Below are 13,281 nucleotides of genomic sequence, written 5' to 3'. Positions count from 1 at the left end.
GAGTAGGGGCCCAAACACTTGGGCCATCTTCCATAGCTTTTCCTAGACCATAAGTAGGGAGTAGGATCAGAAGTGCAACAGCTGTGGCATGAACCCACGAGAACCCATGCCCATATGGGATGCCAGCATTGCGGGTGGCAGCTTCCCCTGCTAAGCCACAATGCTGGCCCCTGGACATCTTTTTATAGATCATGGTCATTTGAATTTATTCTTCATTAAATAGTGTATCTATCTCATTTGTCCACTTTCTGATTGGATTTTTTTGGGTGTTTCCATTGAGTTACTGACTTTTTTTTTATTATCAGTTTGTAAGATGCTTCTGTATTGAATGCCCTTATTACTTTCCATGTGTATTGCAGATACTTCTTATCTTTATTTTTTAAAAAAATATTTATTAATTGAAAGGCAGAGTTACAGAGATGCAGAGGCACAGAGAGAGAGGTCTTCCATGTACTGGTTCACTCCCCAAATGGCTGCAAGAGCTGGAGCTGTGCTGATATGAAGCCAGGAGCCTCTTCCGGGTGCAGGGGCCCAAGGACTTGGGCCATCTTCTACTGTTTTCCCAGGCCATAGCAGGGAGCTGGATTGGAAATAGAGTAGCTGGGTCTCAAACCAGCGCCCGTATGGGATGCTGGCTCTGTAGGTGGCCGCTTTACCTGCTACACCACAGTGCCGGCCCTGCAGATACTTTCGAATCTATCATTTAGCTATTAACTTTATTGGTAGTATATTTTTAAAAAAAGATTTATTTACTTATTTGAAAGGTGGAGTTACACACACACACACACACACACACACAAGGCAAGAGAAAGAGAAAGAATCATCTTCCATGTGCTGGTTCATTCCCCAAATGGCCTCAACAGCTGTTGCTGGGCCAGCATGAAGCCAGGAACCTGGGTCTCCATCCAGGTCTCCCACTTGGGTCACAGGGGCCCAAGCCTTTGGGCCATCTTCTGCTTTCTCATAAGTGGAGCGACTGGGACCCAGTTGGTGCTTAGATGGAATGCTGCAGTTGCAGGCAGCAGCAACCTGTACTCCACAGCCTAGTCCCCAGAGTATCTTTTTTTGGTTTGTTTTTAAGATTTATTTATTTACCTGAAAGTTGGAGTTAGGGAGAGGAAGAGGGAGGGAGGAAGAGGAAGAGAGGTCTTCTGTCATCAGGTGTCCACAACAGCCATTGCTGGGCCATTCTGAAGTCAGGAGCCAGGAGCTCCCTCCAGGTCTCCTGCGTGGGTATAGGGGTCCAAACACTTGGGCCATTTTCTGTTGCTTTTCCCAGGCCATTAGCAGGTAGCTGACTTGGAAATGGAGCAGCTGGGACATGAACCGGTGCCCATATGGGATGAAGGTGTCATAGATGGTGGCTTTGCTATCCACACCACAATGCCAGCCCCCAGTACAACCCTTTTTTTTTTTTTTTTTGACAGCCAGAGTGGACAGTGAGAGAGAGACAGAGAGAAAGGTCTTCCTTTACCATTGGTTCACCCTCCAATGGCCGCTGTGGCCAGTGCACCACGCTGATCCAAAGCCAGGAGCCAGGTGCTTCTCCTGGTCTCCCATGCGGGTACAGGGCCCAAGCACTTGTGCCATCCTCCACTGCACTCCTGGGCCACAGCAGAGAGCTGGCCTGGAAGAGGAGCAACCGGGACAGAATCTGGCGCCCCGACCGGGACTAGAACCTGGTGTGCCAGCACTGCAGGTGGAGGATTAGCCTATTGAGCCTCGGCGCCGGCCAGTATAACCCATTTTTAAAAAGTCAATATAATTTTTCTCAAAGTCAAATTTGAGTTATATTCTTGGATGTTTCAATGCAGCATAGGAAGTGGACTGAGAACAAGGCTTTCCTAATGTATATGGAAGCCGGGGAGGCATCGCCTTCACCATCTTCTCTGAACAGAACTATCAAGCTGGGCTTTACACTGCATCCACACCCAACTGGAGTTTGAATCTGAGCCCAACTGTCCTCGGATGGGAATATCCGCGATGGGAAGATTGCTTGATTTTGGTTTTGCCATTTATCATATATCTTTGTACTCTTAGTACTCCAGACATATTGGAATAAGCTGTATTTTTTTCTTCCACCAGATATGTGTTGGGTTTCAGGGAAAAAAAATTCCACATTTCCAATAGTGCTGCAAGATCTTGCAGGTCCTGTAGGGCAGTGGATATTTTGTTTCAGCTGGATCAAGCCTTGAAAGAGGATTGGAACAGATGTTTGAATTTGGTTGAATGCTTTCAATATTTATTACTTAGGTGACCTAGTTTAGCAGCAATTGTAATAGAAAAAAACAAGGCCATTTGGGAAAAACAGAGTTTATTACATTCACCTTAAAAGTTGAAAGAATTTTTCCTTTTTATTTAGTTTATTTTGTTTAGCTTGAATGTAGGAAAGTAAAACCCTGACATGAGTTTTTCCTACTTTGAACAGATATCTACATGTATATTATGTTAAAGATTTCACATGGAATTTTCTTTAGTGTGACTGGAGAGCAGTTTGGCACTACAGGCTACAATTCTTGGTGTGCTGGTTTACTTCTGAAGGCTGAAGACTTCTGAGGTCATCTAGAGAGTTCTATACTTCATAATTAGGGAAGCCGTGCTTAGGGGAATTTGGTAACATTTGATTCAGGGCTATCAAAAATTCATTGGCACATTGCCCTACTCAGCTTCCTGTTACAATGAAATGCCCAAGACAAGCTACTTAGGAATCAAGGAGAAGTTTATTTGGCACATGGATCTAGGACTTCAAGTCCAAGGTTGGATAGCACCACTGATTGGCCTCTGATGAGATCACTGGAGATAATAGTAGAGCATTTGTGGAGGAAGCTCACGTGAAGATCTGGGGGAGAGAGAAGGAGAGAGAGAGGCTGGGTTCAACTCCGTCTGTTATAATCAACGGTCTTGTGTGAGAATTATCTGCCAAAGGGCACACATCCCAGTGACCTAAGGACCTCCCACTAGGTATACCTCCTAAATGCTATAAATGGATTAAATTTCTATCCTAGTACCATTAACGTTTGAATTTTGGATTTGAACATCGGCATGAATTGGGTTGTAAAATCATGGTCAAACCATAGCACATAGGCAGAAGTATGGTTTGAATTTCCCAGGTCTTACTTAATGGGGTTTATTCTGCCTCCGTCTTGAGCACTGTGTGCCATCAGGATGTCCTGTCTTGGAGAGTGTGCATTTGGATCCTCCTACCCACTGTATTTGTCCTTGCTCTTTGAACACCTCTCTCAGTGCTTAGTGTAAGGGAAATGCTGGCTAGAAAGAGGGAAAATTGTGGAAGACCAGTTTCTTCGACATGTTCCCACACTCTTTCATCTCTTCTGTTCATAGGTAATGAGAAGGAGTGCATAAAGTTAGCACCCAGAGCCAGAATCCAGGAATGTTGATGTGTGATGGAAAACTTACTAAAATTATCTGTAATTACGAATACGATAGCTGAAGTAATGTAAAGACTTGAACAAAATGAAGTATAAAAGGCTTTCCAGGTCAGTGGGTGAGAGGAGAGAGGTTGTCCCCCACATTTGACAAACCGGATGTTAAGTCCTCACAGGATTCTTGGCGAACCTAACATATTAAGGATACAGAAGCTGAAATCTCATACTGTGGCTTAAGGAACAGCTGACAAGGTGAAGAGCATTAGAATGCAAGACGAAAAAAAAATCTGAAGTGGCAATATGGGGGTTAGAACTACATACCTGGCTGACTTCTCTGGAGTTGGCATCAACGAAAGACAGACGGAGAACTCCTGCCCAGTGGTTCATTCCCCAAATGCCTGCTGTGTCCCTGGCTGGAGCCAAAGCCAGGAGCTGGGAACCCAGTCCAGGTCTCCCACATGGGTGGCAGAGATCCAACTATTTGAGGCATAACTTACTGCCAGCCAGGGTCTGCATTAGCAGGAAGCTGGAGTCGGCAGCCCGAGTTGAGTATTGAGCCCACACATTCTGATGTGGGATGTTGGAGTCTTGACCACTAGGCTAAACTCCTGCCCTTACAATTCCTTTTTAATTTGGGTTCAGGGAAGCTATCCCAAATAACCCAATATAGCAGCTCATTTCTTTTTTTACTAAGAACTTTAGTTATTGACGTTTTATTCAATAGTTACTTATTAAATAATTCATTCAGTTCAAAGTTTTAGTGATTTCATCCTGAAGCCTGGTGGCAGAGGGAGACTCAAAGTTGCTGGTCCCCGTGAACAACATCAGGGTTTCATTTGTTTGGCTGGTCCACCAGATTGAGTAAGCAGATTGGCTTCCATAAAAATGTACCAGTCTGAGTGTTGATCTCATACAAAAAAACCTAGGCTGACACACAATATTAACTTTAACTAAAGGTGGCACCTTCAGATTGGTTCATTAGACCTTTTGCCATTGTTGTTGGTAGGGGTGTCGCTTCTCTTATTCTTTATTTTTCTTAAGAGCCTTTGGTTCTTTTAAAAAAATGTTTTTTTTTGTTTTGGTTTTTGTTTTCGGTTTCATTGATTTCTGCTTGGATCTTTATTATTTCTTCTGCATATTTTGGTTCTCATTTTCACCTTTTTCCCTCTTAGTTTTTTGTGGGAGCTGATTGATTTGAGGCTTTTCTGTTTTTCCTAACATAGGTGTTTAGAACTTCCCTTTACCCACTGGTATTGATTAAGGCGATCCTGAAAGTTGGGATAGGTTGATTTTTTTACTTTTAATGTCAGTTCAGAAATTCTAGTTACCCTTATGATTTCTTCTCTGATTCATTGGTTATTTTGAAGTGTGATACTTAGTTTCCAAATATTTGGGGATTTTCCAGAGCTTTCTATTACTGTCTAACTGAATTCTATTATGGCCGTAGAACATATTTTATCAGGCCCTTTAAAATTTGTTGAAACTTGTTATATGGCCCAGAATGTGCTCTGTCTTGGTCAAGACTCTGTTTGTACTTGTGCTGCTATTGGGTAGAGTGTCTGTAAGTGTCTATTAGATGAAGATGATTGACAGTGGCACATGTAAAAGCTTGGCTTTGGACATTGTGGGCTGGCTACTTACGTCTTGTGGGGGGCTGTCCTGTGCACACTAGGGTGTCCAGCAACTTCCCTGTCAGCAGGGCATCTTCCAATTTTGATGCTTAAAAATACCTTCAGGCATTGCCAACTGTCCCCATGGGGCAAATTCACCCTGTGGGGAAGAACCACTGGTAAAGGAAAGTTAATCCCAAAACTATTTGGTGTCAACCATGTTTATTAATGACAACTACTAAAATTTCTTTATTTTCAATATTCTTTCCCCCCTCATCTGCCTTTCATGACTTTTAATATCTTAATTCTTTCTGTTTCTTTCATCTATTGGACTCCTAAGGCCAGTTTCTTATAGGCTCTCCCTTAACGCTTTTATTTTCAGCGTGGTGGTCACCATCCTGCCGTTCTCAGGGCTCTGAGTGTGCTTGTTTCTTTCTATTTCTACTATTGATTTTGGCATCCTACCGTTCTCCCTTGTTTTGGCTTGATTACTCTCTGTGCTGTCTTTTGTTCATTCAGCAGCAGCCTTTTAGCTCCCTAATTCTCTTGTGACCTGATAGGTAAGTCTATGGATTACTCTCGGACCATACGTACTTGTCCCCCTTTATGTGGTGTGTGTGTGTGTCTGTGAGTGAGAGAGAGAGAGAGAGATGCTGCCATGTGGCATCTGCCCAATGGTTTGCTTTTTCCTTGTCATTTCCCAAGTGCATCTTGTCCTTGAATGCTCGGTGGGGAAGAGGTTTTCTCCACGAAACCGTTTTCTAACTGGTTTTAAACACATGCTCCAGTGCTCTCCCTCCCTTGGAGTAGCATTCGCCTACGCGTCTCAACAACTTGAAGGCAGCCAGGGTGCAGATGGTCACTTGAGTTTTGTGCCGGGAAACGAGCCCTGAACATTCGAGGCGACCTTGCCGTGCCTCCTCCCGCGTCCCTGGTCTGCTTTCTCTGACTCCTGATTGTAAACTTGAGGATGCTCACCGCAGGGAGAGGGTCAGATGCTGTCAGGCCGGCCTTCTAGGGGAAGCTTTTCATGGCCTGCTGGGGTTCCCTTCTGTGAGGTCCAAAGCCCTTTTCTTAAGTGCAAAGATCTGTGTGCTTTGCCAGATCCTCCCACCCTCTCCAAAGGTCACATAATGGCTTCAGGGGAAATATGGAAAAGTTTAGTTCCTCCGTGCGCCAACGATTGCCACTCGGAAGGCGGCAGTGTAAATAGTGTGTGACTAATCCTTTCTTCTAAGGAAAGTCGTTTTATGCAATTGTTTCCCTCTGCTTACACAGATCCAGAGGTTTCCATAGATTCAGTCTTAGACAACCAGCCATCCCTGAACCTCTGGCCTGTGTCTCGTGTTCTTTTCTGTGTGTCGCAAGCATCTTCCCCATCCAGGGTTCCTCCTTGCGCGGTCACATTTCAACTCCCGCTGCTGCCGACACCACACTGTTGGCGCTGCAGCCACCTAGCACCAAGCCCAGAGCCTGTTCCAGTTGTGGGTGTCTGCCTTCTCTGTGGCAGTTTGCTGGCGTTCTCCCCTCCTTCCTCCTGGGCGCATTCTTCCCTTCTGCATCTACAGGATTCCTGTCTTCCTCGTCTCAGTTTTTCCCTGTCTTCTCTGTGTGCCCCTACCGCTCAGTGTGAATATCTCCACGGCTGTGAGGTTCCATGTTCCCTTTCCTTTTTCCAGAAACGTTTTTGCCTTTGCAGATGTTGGCCCCTCTTAGAGCCTCACTATTCATCCACTTGGAGGCTGTCCCTAACTGCTCCCCAGAGAGCTGTCCCGAGTTTGTCTCTGAAGCTCACGTAATCACCTTCCTCACAGACTGGGCTTTCTGACTGCTCTGATTCCATGCACCTCTTTGCTCTTGCTTCTCCCCTTGGCCTTGAACCAATAATATCCTTCCAGTCAACCAGGCTTGAAGCTCTCAGAAGTGTCTCTGGAGTCTTGGAGGTGCTTCCCTTTGGTCCCTGCTACTCACTCTCTTAACCCTCCAGTCCTAGAAGCTGTTGCGGTAGTCACCTCCACACAACCACTTCTTGATTGATTCACTTTAGATGTGGTCTCACAATTTCTTGACTTAGAAAGCCAGGATAGAGCTTATTTACTTTACTACTTGTCACTAGCCTTCATCCCAATGTCATTGTGTGTTTGTCATTGATTTTCTGCCCCCGTCTCTGAACTAAACAGCACTTTTAAGCTTCAGTTTCTTGTATCAACTTTGTCTGTCAAGGTCATGAATGTTATCTCATGACCCTTCATCATTCATCATTATTTTTTAAAAAAGATTTACTTACTTGAAAGAGTTACACAGAGAGAGAAGGAAAGGCAGAGAGAGAGAGAGAGAGAGAGAGAAAGAAAGAAAGAAAGATATTCCATCCACTGGTTCACTCTCCAATTGGCGGCAACGACCCGAGCTGTGCTGATCCAGAGCCAGGAGCCTTTTCCGGGTCTCCCCTGTGGTTGCAGGAGCCCACGGACTTGGGCCATCTTGTGCTGCTTTCCCAGGCCATTGCAGAGAGCTGGATTGGAAGTGGAGCAGCCGGAACTCGAACTGGCACCCACATGGGATGCTGGCCCTGCAGGCGGCGGCTTTACCTACTGCACCACAGTGCTGGCCCCCCTTCATGATTGTTAAGATGAGTAACCTTCCAAGTCTGTGCTCTACTTCTCTTCTGCGTCCAGAATGTCCCAGCCTCCTCCATCCAGTTCTGTGCATTCGTATGACCAGAGTCGGCAGTATGGGCTGCTGCTCGCTGGTACAACACTTTTTTCTATGGAGCTACCACTCCTGCAAAGCCAGTGGGGTGTGTGGGTTTCTTCATTTCCTCTTTGTTCAGTGCCAACAGCTCTTGAAGGAGAATGTTCCTGGACCTCACATTTGAATAGATTCCCCCTTTTTCCTCCACCATTGGTATTTGTCACCATATAGTGGTGTGTCTCCAGAATCTAAGTTTTATTGGCTGTTCTAATGACTGCCTTTCCCCCTCCTTCTCTCCTGAATCGTTATCCTGTTTTAAACTCCTTTTTTCCTGGAGTGGGATACAGATTTGACTTCTAGATGGATGGTCTGCTTGCTACAGTCGGAGAGTAGTTATCTTCACGTGCTGGCCTTCGATGAAGACACCAGTGTTGAGCCCTACTTCTCATTATCACCCTTTGTTTTATCTGGTCTATAAATCCATTACCTTTGTGGTCCCCAGGGAAGATTTCTTCCTGTCCATATCCTCAGAGTAACTCCTGACCAGTGTCCTTAAGCTACTGGTTGCTACTCATTAGGGAGTCATGAAACCATGCAATAAATGTAGTGGTTCAAACCTCTATTTAAAAAATTAAAAACAGATGAAATAGTAAGGGTGAACAGTGTTTGGTAAAAGTTGTTTTAGTCATATAAGACGTGTTTTTGTGTAGATATGGACTGAATTTCCATGTAAAATGCACTTCCACTTCTTACTGAGGATTGAAGTAAAAGAAATTAGAAAAATACTATTTTAGGAGGTGGCTTCCTCCACAGCTACAACAGTCACTTTGAATCAGATTTGTTAAAATGTCTCTTGAGCGTTTATTAGTGGAGGGTGCAGAAGCATAATTAGGAACCTGCGCTACACAGATGCTGATGAGCAGAAGCAGTGTTGGAGCAGGGACCCGTGCACAGATCTCCAGCTCTGCTACGCATGAACTTCCTGCTGTGGGACTGAGGGGCATCCGACCGGTGGGGTAGAAGATCTGCCAGAAGAGAGGCACTAGGGGCTTAGGGCAGGTGTCCTTCAGGAGTACATGGTATTTATACATTTTAAACTAGTGTGGCTGTGCTATTACATAATAGCCGAATATCAACTGTGGACTTCCATCTTTTTATTCTTTACGTATAATTTTAAGGATCTCTTGGGAGGAAAGAGAGATGCATGATTTCCCTCAATCATCTTGAGCCAGAGACCATACACTTTTCATTTTTTAAAAAAGATTTATGTATTTGTTTATTTGAAAGGCAAAGCAACAGAAACAGGGAGGGAGAGAGCTTCTCTCTGCTGGTTTACTCCTCCAATGTTTGCAATAGCTGTGTCTGGGCCAGGCCAAAGCCAGGAGCTTCGAACTCTGAGTCTCCTATGTGGGTAGCAGGGGCCCAAGTGCTTTGGCCGCCATCTTCTGTCTTCCAAGGCACATTAACAGGGAGCTGGAATGGAAGCAGAGCAGTTGGGACTTGAACCGGTGCTCTGATAGGGATACTGATGCTTCAGGCAGCACCTTAACCCACAGTGCCACAACCCTGGCCTCCTGGTTTTCATTTTAAATCTGATGTTCTCTTCAATTTTAGTACCCTGCTCCCCCTTGCTTTAAGAATGGCAGCTGTGTTGCTGTGACTAGTCTGGCATTGACTTGTGATAGTGTTTTTTTCCTGAGAGGAAATAAGGAAGAAGAAAATCTCAGTATATAGAGATTTTCCTGAAATACTTGGGAAAAAGAGAAGGGAAGGAGGCAGAGCTGGTGTGTGTATTTGTGTGGCTGTGAGGTGGTCCAGAGTCGAATTTGCCTTGATGATGTGGGAAGAAAAGGTGACATCCACCATGATGGAGGAAGGGAGGAAAGAGATTGAGTTGATTAGACTTCATACCTGCTTGTAGGATGGGTATGGGACAGGTTCCTCTGCTTCCACAGCTGTGTCTGCCTGTGACTTTTGTTGGTTTTCTCCATGGGGCTGTAGGCTTTGGTCTGGATCTGTTGACTGCAGAGCCTCTGGGCTTACACCCTTGTCAACGTGGAAAACAGGCAGAAAGATGTGGGGCACCTATATAACCTCAGGTTTGCAATGTGTTTATAACTTGGGGAGTACTTACAGTTGTCTGGCCTTTTTGTAAAAAAAGATTTATTTATTTATTTGAAAGTCGGAGTTACACAGAGAGAGGAGAGGCAGAGAGAGAGAGAGAGAGAGGTCTTCTGTCCAGTGGTTCACTCCCCAGATGGCCGCAACAGCCAGAGCTGCACCGATCTGAAGCCAGGAGCCAGGAGCTTCTTCCGGGTCTCCCACACAGGTGCAGGGGCCCAAGGACTTGGGCCATCTTCTACTGCTATCCCAGGCCACAGCAGAGAGCTGGGCTGGAAGAGGAGCAGCCGGGACTAGAACCTGTGACCGTATGAAATGCCGACGCTTCAGGCCAGGGTGTTAACCCACTGTACCACAGCGCTGGCCCATCAGTACTAAATCTTTAAGATGTATTTTATTTATTTGAAAGGCAGAGTGACAGAGAAAGAGAGAAAGATTGAGATAGAGATCGTCCATCTGCTGATTCACTCCTCAATTGGCGGCAATGACCAGATTGAAGCCAGGACCTTAGAACTCTAACCTGGCCTCCCCCATGGGTGGCAGGGGCCCAAGCACTTGGGCCATCTTTCACTCCTTTCCCAGGTGCATTAACAGGGACCTGGATTGGAAGTGGAGCAGCCGGAAGTTGACCTGGAGCTCATATGGGATGCCAGCCTTGCAGGCCGAGGCTTAACCCTCTGTACCAGGATTCCAGCCCCTAGTACTAATATCTGTGAGTGAGTGCTGCCTGGGGTTGTCACTTCAGTTCTAGACCTGGTGGGGCTTGGTCTTAGACGTTTGTTCCCTGTCAGATATGTTTAGGGGAAAGGAGCCCACGTGCACATAGTGTTTGACTCGTTTGTTGCTATTTCCACTCTTTTCAATTAAGAGGGGATAGTTGGGAACAGCTCAAGTGCTAGGCATACCCACAGGCTCCCCTTATGGGTGCTGGTCAGGGCAGTTGTCACTTGTAGCAGCCCAGGGTCTCTTGGACTGCTGGGCTGTCCATCTCCCAGGGGGTCCCAGCAGGGTAGTGACATAGTGACAGCATGGTCTATGGGATGAGAAGGAGGCTCCTCTTCACCCGTGGCTGACAGAACAGACTTGTGGTTCCTAATCAGGCAACACCAGATGTGCCCAGCTGTTCACCGTCTGCTCCATCCCAACCAAACATACTTGAAGTTCAAAACAACACTTACATCATGAAAACAACAGTGTTTATCGTGTTAAGCCTTAGGCTTTAGTAATTGAGTCGTTATTCTGGCGACAAAGGGAATGTCCTTGCGTCATGCTGCATGTGGGAAGACTGAAGCCCATGATGGATTTTCCAGGCTTTCTGAGACCACAGGGTTTCAAGTGATAAATTGAGACCAGTGGTTAGGAGGAAAACACCTAATTGAGCCTCTTCTCTTGCTGCATGCCTCAGGTACACCTTGTCCCAGCCTGGCTCCGTCATCAGCCCCAGCTAGGATGGATCTAGCAGGCTGAGTTCACGCAAGATTGTGCTTTCGATGAGATGCAGGGTGTGGTGTGTCGGGTGGTTTCACCGTTTACCTTTTGCACTGACCTGCTGTAGTGCCCCTCATGTCTTCCCCTTACTCACATGGTGTCTCAGTAGGGTCAGCCTTTTGGGTCAGCTTATGCTGGAGAGTAGCTCGGTTTGCTGCTAAATGTACTGTCCTAAACTCCCAGTAGCTCTTTTGCATATTTCAAATTAGTTGATATATTTTCTGTGTATTTTTGTGAATTATTCGTCTTACGTAACTGATGGTTTCCTCTCTGTCCCCCAGGGAATGATTGAATGTGGGTAAAGGTTTATTATTTGAAAGTACATGTTACATGCAGTGGAAGAGAACTGTCACGATAAATAAAGCTCTGGGCCAGGAGGGTGAAAGGGTTGTAATTACGGTTAGAAGTCCCCGGAGATCTTGACTCGCGCCGTTGGATCAGATTAGGATTAATTGTTCTTCTTGTTCTTGTATTCTTAGAAATAGTAATTATAAAACATTTAACCTGAACAGCACAGTTTGTATTGTTATGCGATGACAGCATTAAGTCAGTATATCTCTAAGGCATCATCATAGTTGATATTTCAAGAGGGAGTTAAAATTGTTCATTTTGAGTCTCGCATATTCATCTTCTGACAAGCTTGGTTTTTCTTCTTAGCTCTGTGTGGCAGAGAGTCTGTGTTTCAGATTAGGAAAGCTGGGCTCAGACGTTCATGAACTAACCCTCCAGCGAGCGCTAAGCAGTCCTGGAAAGCCCCGCTGGACCGTGCTGGCCCTAATTGGTCATGGATGATTTGGGGCAACTGGTGAAGTTGGAAACCCCCTTCCTGTGCTGTTCCTTCTCATGTCTCCCCTTCCCATTTCCAGTGCTGCCCTCTTGGTTACATCTAGGGAGCTTCAGAAAGTTCGTGGAAAAGTGAAATGAAAAGATAAGTTTACTTGGGTCAGAGAAATTTTTGAGATCTATGTGTAGTGTTTTCATAATAGGCGTTTTCCATGAACTTTTTGAAAACCCCTTGTATGTCCCTTCTGGTGTGTGTGTCTTCGCTTTCCTCTTACGCTCATAAATGCAGTGTGCTTTGCATGAGTCCTTATGAAAGCTGTGCTCTGAGCCCCTGATAAATGCTCCTGTGATAACCAACTTTCCTCATGCGTCTTGATTCAACAGGCAGAGATCGCCGAGGGTAAGCTGTTGGTTCCTTACACATCGTGAGTGCTCAGCTACTGTATTTGGAAAAAAAAATGACTCTTGTATGGAATGAATGCTCCTTTATCGGTTTAATTGATTGCTTTTTTAAAAATGTATTTAGTTTCATCTACTTGAAAGGCAGAGAGAGAGATATCCCTCTTAGATCCACTGGTTCACTTCCCAAATGCCCACAACAGCCAGGGATAGGCCAGGCTGAGGCCAGGAGCCCAAACTCCATCTGGGTCTCTCACATGGGAGGTAGGAAACCAGGCACCTGGGTCATCATCTGCTGCCCCCCGGGATGCATCCACAGAGGGCTGGGTTGCAAGTGGAGCAGCAGGGACTTGCAGCAGCGCCCTGGTATGGGATGTCGTCGTCCCAGGCAGCGCCTAACCCCTCTGGCCACAGTGCCGGCCCCATGCATTTCTCCTCCTTTCCTTTTAGCTCTCTTTTAAAGGTTCCTTATCAGTTTCCTTATGTGCACTCTCTTTCTTGCCAGCGTGGCGCCGCTGTCCTCACAGAACGTGGTGATGCATCGAGGCCAGAGCCAGGAGTATGTGCTCAAGCCCAAGTACTTTCCAGCCCAGAAGATGATTTCCGGAGAACAGTCCACTGAAGGCTCCTTCCCTTTGAGATACGGGCCGGATCCAGTCGCGGCTCCTTTTCAGTGTGAGTATGCACCAGTCAACTGTCTTCCCGCTTCGGTGTCACAGGGTAGAAGCACTTTATTTTGTCCAGATGGCATTAATGTGCCACAGTAGACAAAATGCAAGAGTCATTGAAGGAACCCACATCGG

General features: G+C 45.9%; 1 protein-coding gene across 10 annotated transcripts in view; it reads left to right on the top strand.

Annotated features, from left to right (window-relative positions):
- The window catches only part of LTBP1 (latent transforming growth factor beta binding protein 1), a 446,285-nt gene that overhangs the window by 151,989 nt on the left and 281,015 nt on the right, over window positions 1–13,281 (top strand). For 9 of the 10 annotated variants that reach the window (XM_051843010.3, XM_008254559.5, XM_089326552.1 and 6 more), the window contains exon 4: window positions 12,984–13,153. In XM_051843010.3, the coding sequence (XP_051698970.3) occupies window positions 12,984–13,153 (170 nt within the window). Of the gene's footprint in view, window positions 1–12,193; window positions 12,480–12,983; window positions 13,154–13,281 lie in introns of those variants that run through there. The other variant, XM_089326553.1, reaches the window with a different exon arrangement.

The sequence above is a fragment of the Oryctolagus cuniculus genome, chromosome 2 (assembly GCF_051225735.1).
Source record: "Oryctolagus cuniculus isolate XC-2025 breed Fujian yellow rabbit chromosome 2, ASM5122573v1, whole genome shotgun sequence".
NCBI classification, from domain to species: Eukaryota; Metazoa; Chordata; class Mammalia; order Lagomorpha; family Leporidae; genus Oryctolagus; species Oryctolagus cuniculus.
Note: the sequence above shows the minus strand (reverse complement) of the source record. Positions and strands in the feature narration are given on the sequence as shown.